This window comes from Dendrobium catenatum, unplaced genomic scaffold (assembly GCF_001605985.2).
Source record: "Dendrobium catenatum unplaced genomic scaffold, ASM160598v2 fragScaff_scaffold_1491, whole genome shotgun sequence".
Classification (NCBI taxonomy): domain Eukaryota; kingdom Viridiplantae; phylum Streptophyta; class Magnoliopsida; order Asparagales; family Orchidaceae; genus Dendrobium; species Dendrobium catenatum.
Genome location: NW_021319953.1, coordinates 141,054 through 153,178, shown reverse-complemented (window position 1 = coordinate 153,178; position 12,125 = coordinate 141,054). Strand labels below are relative to the sequence as shown.

General features: G+C 35.0%; 1 protein-coding gene across 1 annotated transcript; it reads left to right on the top strand.

The window, feature by feature from the left end:
- Positions 1–826: 826 nt before the first annotated feature.
- LOC110115899 (PI-PLC X domain-containing protein At5g67130-like) lies at positions 827–1,752 on the top strand. Its single transcript, XM_028700351.1, has 4 exons — positions 827–960; positions 1,040–1,105; positions 1,200–1,304; positions 1,420–1,752. The coding sequence occupies exons 1-4, from the start codon at positions 955–957 to the stop codon at positions 1,750–1,752; spliced, it is 510 nt and encodes a 169-aa protein (XP_028556184.1). The 5' UTR covers positions 827–954.
- Positions 1,753–12,125: the final 10,373 nt, after the last annotated feature.

Genomic DNA, 12,125 nt, shown 5'->3' with positions numbered 1-12,125 from the left:
TTTTTGTGCCAAATTTTTTTGCATTGCAAAAATGTGAAATACAATATCGATCGACTCAAATTTTCCAGCACACAACAAGATTAATTTTTGATTAGGCTTAATAAAATTTGGTCATATATTATGTAAAAATGGGTTTTCAAAGTTGGGTTCGAGCTCAACCTGAAACTGACCCACCTTCAATTGAGCAGATATGAATCCAACTAAATTAGGCAAATGAGTTAGAAATTCAAACTTGGACTTGACCCGCCATAACCCAAGTTGAACCGACCCGACTTTATAACCCGCAATGCAGCTAGTCGAGAGCAGGTGAGAGCGTGTGCGAGGCGAAGGGAGCGAGAGTGGGACCAGCTGGCGAGCTCAAAGGGAAGGGAGCGAGTGCATGCGGGCGATCATGTGGCGAGGTTGCAAGCATGTGCGAGCGATTGCGATTATGAGAGTGGGCGCGAGCATGAGTGCGGGATTGTTGCGGGCTAGGGGATGACCCAAGTTAGTTTTGGGTTTTCAGGTTCGCCTGAATCCGACCCACTATTTAAAACGGGTCAGAAAATGAATACTGAATCTAACACGTTGTCAAAATTGGTTGACCCGAACCTTGAATTTTTAATGTTGGACCCATGTCCGGCTTCAGATCAGGTCAAATATTGACACACCTAATATATTTAAGTTTTTGTGGCATATAATCTTATTTTTTATTAAAAATTATTGAATTAATTTTAATTATGAGAAACTTTATAAAATATTTTATAGTCCGATATAAGAATATTTTTATCTGAGTTAAACTTTTTAAGCATATTTATTACTTACCCAATGATTAAAAGAACGGGCTTTCTAGTATTTCGGGCATTACGGGCGTACAGATTCAAATATCCGCCGTGCTCCTCCCGGCCGCATCTCTGTCGCTCGCTCTCTTTCCTTTTACGATCGAGCGAACTTGAGAGGAAATTAGAACCAGAGATGGAGGTAATTTGTTATTCACTTCCCTCCAAATCTAATTTTCGTCTTTCCGAAACTCATTGAATGTTTTTTCGTTGATGCGAAGTTCTCATCTCGATTGATCTTCCTCGCCATACTCCTTTACTCTGCTCTTCTCACCGGAGCCGCTCAGGTTTCTCTCTCTCTCTCTCTCTCTCTCTCTCTCTCTCTCTCTCTTTCTCTCTCTCTCTGTGTCCGTGATTTCTGACGCTCAATCGGCTGCGCAGGTTGGAGATGGATGCTCGAGGGATGGTGACTGCGGGGCAGGGCTGCATTGCGATTCGTGCGGCGCAATATGCACGCGAGTAAAACCCACAGAGCCCGAATCAGTGGTACAACTGCGGATTTCATTTTTCTTCTTCAAAATCGCATGTTCGATCTTTCTTGGAGTATTTTGGATTTTATTAAGGTAATGATTAATTGTTGGATTTGGTTAGTGGCTTTCAGGACAAGGGACTTCCGTTCAATCGGTACTCATGGTTAACTACGCACAACTCTTTTGCCCTAGCTGGATCAAAGTCAGCTACCGGTTCGGACCTAATCACTCCCACCAACCAGCAGGACACCGTCACCTCTCAGCTCCAAGTAAGCATTTCTGTATACACAATTACTCCCTTCTCTCTCTCATGGAATCCTCGGCGGCTGTGCGCGAATCCGAACATGCGCCTTGTGAAGAACGCAACGACTACCTTTTTTTATCTTTTTTTTTTTAAAGAAATAAAGGTCAGTATTGTTGATTTTTTTATTCTGTTTACCAACTTTGATGGCACGCGGGATTAGAGAACTGAAAGGCCGACGCGTTTGTGGTGGTGACAGCTGAACTATTATTTTCTTAAGAAATAGGCGAAATATTGTTGTACGCATCGACGTATAAGCTGATGATTAGCCGTGTGTGGGGGGTTGTATTGAGTCAAGCTGCTTTGCGATCTGGGCTGGGCTAACCAGCTGAATATGAGTCCCTATTTTGAATTATCTGTTAATCCATTTAAAAAAATATTAATATAAAATATAATTAAAATATAAGAAAAATTAAAAAAATTAATTTCAAAAATTGTGAAAATAATTAAAATTTATTTTTCACCCATGTCTCAATTTTAATTATAATTATTTCTTTTAATGAATTCAAATAGTTTTAATATCTACATCTTATATTTGTTAAAAGCATGTTAAATATAAGTAAAAGATCTTATATCAAATCAAGTATTAATAAAATTAAAGATTTTATTTTAAATAAACATAAAATTTCTAATAAAAATCTGTATCAAAGCCGCAGACTTTATGTCCAATAAATTCTTATATTTAGAAAATCTTATATCATAAGGCATCATTTATTTGACTTAAAAAACCAATATCAATGAAGAAAGTTGGGAGATCATTACGTTTATTTAACTGCATGTTTTAGAATTCTTTCATTTCTAAACTCAATGCTGAGGTCTGCTAACGTGGCATATAAGATGGCGCAAATGTATTGATTTTGATTTTCTATTTTTAAAAAGTCTTTTTAAGGCGTCGAATTTTGGCACCTTATGGTTTTCCTGTGCGTGTCATACTTTGATTTCTACTTGAAGGCGGGGCAGACAAGTTGGTGCTCTTTGTTTAAAATATTGAACTTTTTTAATTTTCACTTTGACTGAGGCGGGTAAGACTGGAATTTATTGAAGAAATTATATTTAGGCATCTGAAATGCATACGAAATTTAAGAAAAAAGATTGAATGATGGAAACTGGTGAGGTCATAGAGATATCATCTGCTCGTCTTCTTATTGTTCAGCAAATAGAAAATGGTCACTACCATTATAGTTGGTATCATTTATTTATTTTCAAAGAGATTTGGTGAACAGATTCTTTCTCGTCTTTTTTAAAAAAGTAAATTAATGGATCTGTTTACACCATGTTGCACGGGATATGATTTCATTATTGCAGTTCTACTCGGAACAGGAGTGGTTGGAACAATTTGGATTAATCAAGCTAAAGACCTAAGAAAATGTGAAGGCTGTGGTTGAATGCAAAGAGTTCATGTTATATATATAATACATTTCTAAATCAACTCTTCTTTTTTATCTTCCATTTTGAGATGAACTTTCTATCTTGACTTTGGTTGTTGTTGGAGCATGAGGGGATGATTTTCTTAGTTTAGGGTTGTGAAACCCTAACCATAGATTGACGGATCTCTTTAAATTAAAATTTTTTATATATTTTTGATTGATGCTTAGCTCCTAAAATCATTTGTTCTCCATTTTTGTTATTCAAATTTCTACTGAGAGTGATATTTTGATATCAAGAAATTCTGAACTCGAGATAAAACGTGGCACAAGTTAACACAACAAATAAAAAGGATCAATAAAATCATAAGAGACTAAGATTCTTCGTCTTCAATTAAGCCTATATCCATGTGAAGGGGATGGGATCTGATCCACTACCAAAGAAGTTATAAAAACAATAAACACAAAAAGGAATACTTATCAGACTTCCAATAATCTCGAATACAACCACATTGAAAGGATATAAGAGAACCCAAAAAACCTTGAACTAGATATTCTTTTCGCATGCAACTCAAAGCGACAAATTCTCCAAGAAACTCTTGAAGCTGCGAGCATTTAAAAGAGATGTTATGGTGCAAATTCTGAAAAAAAGTTCTTGTTGAGTGTATTGCATATACCCTGAGGCAATCCAAACTCAATTCCCGCGACTCCTTGGCGAGAAACCCAAAATCTCTAGTGCATCTTGAGTTCAGCATGTGTGCCACACAATGCACACGAATTGAAATGTTATCCGTGTTGACCTCTAACCAGCCGACAGGTCCACCTACCCACGTTTCACATAACCATCCTTTCCTAAGTGACACGATCACTCAAGTGTAACTACCTCTCATTTCCAATATATCTCACATAGAAATCGTCTGAGAGCACGAACTCATTTGACACAAATGATTCAAACTCTCTATGTCTCTTACGACCGACCTCGCCCCCTATTTCCGACTTGCCGCTCCCAGCCACAACCAGGCCTGATAAATGCTTCTGATCCTTCTCTCGATCCACCTTAGCCATCCCTCCGATCCTACCTCCAACCCTCTGCCCGACTAGTGCCGCCCTCCCTCCAACCACCTGCAAACCCGACGTCACCCTAGCTTCCTGCGACTCCTGACTTTGAAGCACTAGTCAACCTGACCCTGTCCGATTTCCTCTTTCTTTTCTCTATTTGTTTATATATATAATAATAATAAAATATAATATAATATTATAAAATTAATAAAGAAAGAGAGAAAAAAAGAGGGAGCAACTTGTAATCGCCGATTTCGAAGACCTGCACTATCGAGCTTAGGTCCGGCCAGGAATGCACAAATTGAAGCCCCCGTGCTATTGATTTTTGATATGGGCGGGAAGATCTTTTAAATTGAACGCCTCACGCAAGTGTATCTTAGATCCTGGTGGGATGATGCAGACATCCGACTATGAACGCTTATCAAAGGAAGAGACGAAGATCAACGGTCGAGATCATTATACTTTATCTTAATTTATTATTTGTATTTTTGGGTTTATTTATGCATTTTACGTTTTTACTCTCATTTGAGGGAGTAGTCTTATGTAAGCCCTAGGGGCATGTTTGTATTTTTTGAGTTTTTTTTAAAAAAATCTTATTTTGAGGCTAATATATAGAGATCATTGCTATTGTATTAGCATGATAGATTATTAAGAAGAATTTTTTTGCACTTTATTCTTGAGTGCGATGTGAGTTCTTAGGAGAGTGGAAGTCCCTATGAGAGGGCAACGCAATACCCACCAGTCGTAGGAAGCGTCCGGGCTCATGGTTTAAAGTCCCTAGGTGAAGGGTAACACATCACCCACCAACTGTAGGAAGCATCCAGGTTCGTGGTTTTATCTCTTCCAAACTCCCTTTCCCTCCTATCCACTAACCACAACCTTCCCCAACCCCACAAGCCACCGGCCTATTTCCCTTTGTATTTCCCTACCCCATCCAACCCCTCTTCATCCTCAAAGCCGCCGGTCTACACTTCTTCTCCCCAAACTGCCAGTTGACCCCACCTCTTTTCCCCAAGCCACCGACTTCTACCCCCCCTTCCACCTTCTTTGCCTCAAAAAATTGTTCAAATTGAGGTATTGAATACCTTCCTATTTTGGTCCATTCTAAACGTAGAAATTAAAATTGACAAAGGAGGGGATGTTGAGAGGTTGACGAAATTAAAATTGACAAATGACCCTTACGTAATGAATTTTAAATAAAATTTGTCACTTTAAACAATAAAAAAAATAAGACCAAACAATTTCATAATTTAATATGCAATAAAATGTTTCAGTTCTTTATTAGTGCGTGCAGAAAAGATATAGCTGATGATTTAATAGCACTTGGCATCTTTGCAGTTTACTTTTGTGAAACATATTGTGCTCAAATCAGAGAGATGCTTTTGGAAATTATTTGATAGCCTTTATCATGACATTATGTTATAAGGGTGACTAGTCGTGTAAACCATTAGTCCTTGCATTAAATCCTCTCAAAAAAAAAAAAAAGAGCTCATGACCAATAATCATCTTTGCTAATAAATGGTTCAACAACTAACAAAAAACCATTAAACCATATATCAAATCTCACGGCAAGATCTTGTTAAAATGAGTGATGATTTTGTCCTCAAAGTTTCCTAGGTTTTTAGATATATACATCCTTACGATAGCTAAGGCGGATGAAAATTCATTTCTACAAATAAACCAGTGCAACTTATCAAGAGTGTCACAAAATAGTTTACAAAGGATAGGATCCTTGCGGAGGGCCTATTTTGAATGGATATAGAGATATTGATAGATGATTACAATGGAAAGAGGTAAAATAAGGAAAATAAGCACGAAGGCTCGAAAAAACTATTAGCAATTTTATAGCCTATAATATGTAATCACTATGCTAGTGCCCAAGAAATTTCTCTTACTCGGAATGGAGCTCTAAATGCAAAATCTCTTGCAAAACATGAGAAGAAAATACAAGAGTTGACAGCTTGATGCAAGATGATGTCTGGCGAGTGTCATGAAGTATGAATGTCATTGAAAGCAACAAATGAACTTGATGGATATACCGACTCTTCATTTAGAGTATCTATAATGCTCATAAATATAGCTATTAATTAGACATCTTAAAGCGAGGAAAATAAAGTAGACCTTAATGATATGTATAAACTTGAAATCCTTTTAGATAATGCTATGATTAGTTCTAATGAAGGTTTTTGAACCTACATTTGCTTCAACAAATGTGCCAAATTTGCAAATGCCAATGTTTAAGAATGCTTTGTGGGTTAAATATTCAAATTTCATTCTCCTTGAAACAACCGGAGTTAATCTAACTTGAATTATAAGATACCTCCTAAATTTTTGCAAAATATAATATTTTCAATTGAAAATCATGTAATCCCCAATGATGGTCATGTTGAATATAAATCTCAATCGGTAGAGAATCTATCTTTCAAAATACTCTGAAAATCATAGCAAAATACATAAATTTAAAGTGACTTCAACGCCACCCTAAATTCCTATGAAAATATAAGTAACTTTGACGCACTCCGATGATGGTCATGTTGATAGTAAATCTCAATCGGAGGGGTGTTGGTGGAATTTTGAAAAGAATGATTTGCCTTACAAGATGCAAAATAAATCTAAATTAAATTTCTTTGGGAAAATCAAGAATTAAATTTAAATCTCAATTCTGAGGTCGAACGAATCATCAAGGATAATATACCGCCTCGAAAGGCAGAGATAAAATCTCCTAACGGGTTCAAACATAGAATTGTGAATTTTCTCTTGAATGTCGTAGCATTATTTAAGGAAGAATCACATATGATCCCGAAGGGTCAAAATGAAGTTCAGTCAAATATCTAACTTCGATAATCAAGAGAAGTGATTGTTAACTTTATATTTGAATCAATATTAAAACATGATAAATCCCCCTGAAGAAAAAAAATATGATCCGTTCGATTATGACAATAACGATCTTTTTAAATGGGAAATATTAATTAAGTTTTTTTAAAAAAACTATAATGAGTTATAAATCTTCTATGAGCGTAAGCCATCGTAGTTTATTACATCTTAAAAAATCAGAGTCTCTTATGAAAACTCTCGATTAAAATAATGACATAAATTTTGTTTAAAGATTTTTTAGGAGTGATATTAAAGAAGTTAGATTTTGGAATGTCAACTGGAATGGATCTAATTGGAGCACTTATTTTGGAGTCAAAGAAGAGGGGTAGGAGACACTTGAAGATTCTAAAACAATACAAAAGTGTCCCAACCTAATTTTAGTTGTTGGCCTTTAAGTTTTACATTGAAATCGAATATTTAATTTGAATTGAGCAATTTATTAAAAATTTGGAATGATATTCCAGAGGTTGGAGTCTTATGATTTAAAATTCGCTCCGGATCCTAAATCTAAATTGGACACCAAATAATGGTGACCCGAACCTAATTAAGGCAGTGTAAAAAAACCTGGACTTACCCCGGCCTGGATTGGGGAGCCAGCTAACCACCTAGTCGATTTTAAATTCATGAGTTCGGTCATTTCTATAAAAGAGTGGTAGGGATGTTTTTATTAAGATTTTGGAGAGATGGGATAGACGTCTAGAGATTGTCATAAGTGGTCCCTTTACTTATGTTGGGTGAAAATGTTAAAGAGAAATGCAATTAAAATATAGACTTTTATTTAATTTATTACTAATGCAATGCATGCTGATCGACTCGATTAGTACTTAAAATTGGATTAAGCAATTTTAAAAATATATAAAATAGTTTTAATCCTAGAGATTACATAGATTCCCCTTGACAGATCTGTACTCTCATAGGCCAAGTGGTCTACCAAAACTCGCAGGCAGGGAGGTGCCTAACATAAGGAAGAGAAGGAGAGGTTATTCTTTCCTCTTCGGTCTTCTCCTCTTCAGACTCCTTGGATTCTTTGTAGCTGGATAGTTAAATGAAAAAAAACTCCTCCCTCAAAGGGGAGGTTATTCTTTCTACTTTGGGTATGAATGTGATCGAAACTTGGGCTTCCAAATGGAAAATGACTATCCCCTAAGAGGTATCATTTTTTCTTTGGAATCCAACTTCGAATCTATGTATCCCAAACTTAAAGTGTAACTTTCACAACTCAATACATCAAATGAATTACATTAATATAAAAATGAAAATTCTATACTCTCCTACAAGGTTATCCTAATTATTTTAATTTAAAAGAGTTTCAAGTAGTTATATAATGAAATTAGAATTACTTAATCCAACCACGTTTGGCCTTGCTCTTATTTATTTGGGGGCTAAACAAGCTGAAGCACCTGTAACATTTATAATGAATATTATTTATTAGCCCTATTTTGTTGCCCTGTATGAGCATGATCACTTGTATTAGATTGAATTAGTATAAGTCATCCAAACATAGAGGTAAATCTAATGTTAGTCACATCATTAATCCATAGAGTGCAGTAAAAGTAAATAAAAACTCGCATCAAATATTTCAATCACGACATGCAATGAAATCTCTAAAACCGGACACACAACAGAAAAGTAAATACCGGCCTAGCCTAGATCTAGAGTCGGTTGTCCTAGCAAACTATCTAAAGTGTGTGTAGAAAGTCGTGTGGCTGGGGTAGATCCTAAACTGGTTTGTTTGTTGAGATTGTCTAATGTTTGAGTTTGTTAAATGTTAAAGGAGAGATTTATGTTTGAGTTTAAAGATTAATATGTTAAAGCTTAATTAAATTATATGTTTTAATTGTTAAATAATTACTACTTTTGTTGCTCACCAAGGCTGTGAAGTTTATTTCACCTTCGTTGAGGCTAAGTTAATAAGCTCGTAGGCCTGGGTTATCCAGTAGCAATCGGGGTTGATTAAACATGTTCGTGGTCTTGGGCCACCAGGCTCGATGAATCATCCTTAGGACACATAGCCCCGCAGCCTGTAGTAGTTCATTTTAAAAATATTGTTGATGTAGTTGAATTAAGGATTTTAATTTGGTTAAATAATTAAAATTAATTTAATTTTGATGTTTAACACTCCATTGAATCCATTCGTGGCATTGTGTCACTAGGCTCGAGGAACCAGACCTCGTTAGCACACTTAGCCCCGCAGCCCAGAGTAGTCCATCCAATAAACTTCATCTTTTGAATGGTTGTTGTGTATTAGAATATTGGTTAAGTAGTTTTATTAATCAAATGAAATTTTCTGGAATTTTAACAAATTATTGAATTTTTTAGATTTATTGAAATTATTTAATAGCATTAATTAAAGATGCCAAAAGTTGATTTTTTAAATTTAAGTTGATTTTTAAAGTTTCAAATCTTTAATAAATATTAGGCATTTTGATGAGTAATTAGGCTTTGAGTTTGCTTAATTTGGAGTTTTCTAAAAAAATTATGAATTTCCAAAGTTTTGACTTGATTTTTGACTTAAATTTGATCGGATTGTTGACTTTTTAACTTTGATTGATTTTTGAAGGTTTGATTTTTTTGTAAAATATTAGATTTTAATTTGAGTTAAATGTCTTTGAGTTTGATCAATTTGGAATTTTCTAGAATTAATTATGATTTTTGGAAGTTTAGTATTTATTGAATTTTTAAAATTATTTTAATTACGGAGTTTTAATGATTTTGATCCAAATCAGTCTCAAACCTCTTAGAATCACTCCCAAAGGTCAGAAATAACCTAATGGAATGTTTCCAAGTATTTGGGAATTTTTTTGGAATTTTAAATTAATAAAATTTATTAAATTATTAAAATTTATTAGGGAAATACTTGGTCAATCCACCTTTTGTTTGAACACAAGTAATAGCTCCTGCATACATATCTTTATTGATTTGAATATAAGCATTATTGACTCCTTTCTTTTCAAGAACTCTCATAAGCACTTCTCTTGGAACTTTATCATATGCTTTTTCTAAATCAATAAATATCATATGTAGATCCTCTTTATTTTCTCTATATTTCTCCATCAAACCTCTTAATAAATGTATGGCTTCCATAGTCGACCTACCCGACATGAATCCAAAATTGATTTTGAGAAACATTAGTATAACGCCACAACCTATGTTCCATAACTCGCTCCCAAAGTTTTAAAGTATGACACATTAACTTAATACCTCTATAATTCGCACAATATGCACAGAACCAAATCGGCTCGCTTCATCGAATGGAAGAGCTTGATTGTACTAGATGACTTAGACTTCAAGCTCAATCAAACGCTCAATCTCTTTAGTCTCACGTTACCTGGGTCGGCTACCATAATCCCTTTTTATCTCCATTTGTGTCATAATTAAAAGTCAAATTCTCGTTTAAATCTAAACCAAGAAAAGGTCATTCCTAATATTTCTTACCAAGTCTTTATTAAGTCTACCCCTACCTTCTTTAACATAACGTCTGAATCTAATACCTACACTCTCCTAGACCGGGTCATCGTAAAGGCCGCGCGTGTTTATGTGACCAAAATCACTCTAAGGCTTGACTTTCTTCTAATCTATCTTCTCTGAGCTACCCAACCTTTTCACGTTTTGCTCAATTTCGTATTCCTATCTTCTAAATGTTAAAGGCATCTCATCCACGCTGCAGCATCCTCAGTCCTACTCCACATTAACTTTAGTATTATGCTTCTCATTAAGGACAAACATTACGACATCCATTAAAGACATTGCAGTTTGAGGGGTAACATCTATCACATAAACAAGCCCGATGCATCTCTCCACTTCCCATCCAACTTTAATTCTGCTGATATATTCCCAATCTATTCAACCACAACTCTGAACAAATTAGATCCAAGATATCTAAAACGTGTACTCTTATTAATGACTGATCGCCCAAAGTCACAACCCCTCACTAGTCTATTACTACTAAATTATACTCCATATATTCCGTTTTAAATCTACTCAAGAGAAAACCTTTAGACTCTAAGTTACCTCCATAATTCAAAGTTACCTTCACTCCCTCTCTAGTCTTATCAACAGAAGAAATCATCAGCAAAGCATATACTAAGGTACATCCTCTTGCAAATGTCTAGTGAGAACATTCCATGACTAGCAAAAAGATATGGGCTTAAGGCTGATCCTTGAATGTCAACCAACCGAAAATTCATATCAAATCTGTCAGGTAGGTGTCATTCATTTTCAAGATTGATGAAGAATTATTCTTGCTTTATATAGGATAGAGAATGCTAAGAAATTTTTGACAGTATCAAGAGATACTTGTTTTACCCACCTATTTTTACAACACCAATTTCCGGAAAGCTTCTTATTCCATACACCGCGACATTAGAAGAGTCTCTTGGAGCATTGCTAGCTCAACATAATGAAGAAGGCAAGGAGAATACCCTCTATTATATTAGTTGAAAATTGATTGGAGTAGATATATGTTATTCTCTAATTGAAAAATACTATTTGACATTGATTTTCACTGTCCAGAAACTCCGTCATTATATGCTTTTACATAAAGTTACTTTAATATCAAAGGTTGATCCATTAAAGTTCTTGATGGCAAGACTAATGTTGATAGATCATCTCGCCAGATGTGCAGCGATACTAATGTAGTTTGATATCAAACATGTTAAAATAAATAAAAGGGAAAGTCTTAGCAGATTCTCTCGCCGCACATCCCGTTCCTGCAGATTTACCGCTCAATGACAATCTACCCGATGAACAAATTCTAGTTGTTCTGAAGGAGAGAAATTATAAATGTAAGAAATATATTTTGATGGTGCATCATCAATTAAATCTGCTCGACCTCTGAACCTCCCCAGAGCTCAAGCTGATATTAATCTTAATCTTTATAGCACCTAACAGAGGGATAATGAGATATTCATTTAGTTTAACTGAATCTAGAATCAACAATGAATTAGAATATGAAGCCTTAGTAGTGGATCTCGAAATCACTATTTTGATGGAAATTAATAACCTCAGAATTTTTGGTGATTCTCAACTCATTATAAATTAAGTATTTGATGTTTATAAAATTGATAAGCTTAGATTGGTTTATCATCACAGACAATTTCTCGAGCTCATGAAACAAATTATAAATGTTACATTAATCCAAATCTCTCGATCTTATAATAGTAAAACAGACTATTTAACAAAATTGGCTAAAGAAATGACAAGCATGAATGAAGAGCTTGTGTTAATCAGTGTTCAGACT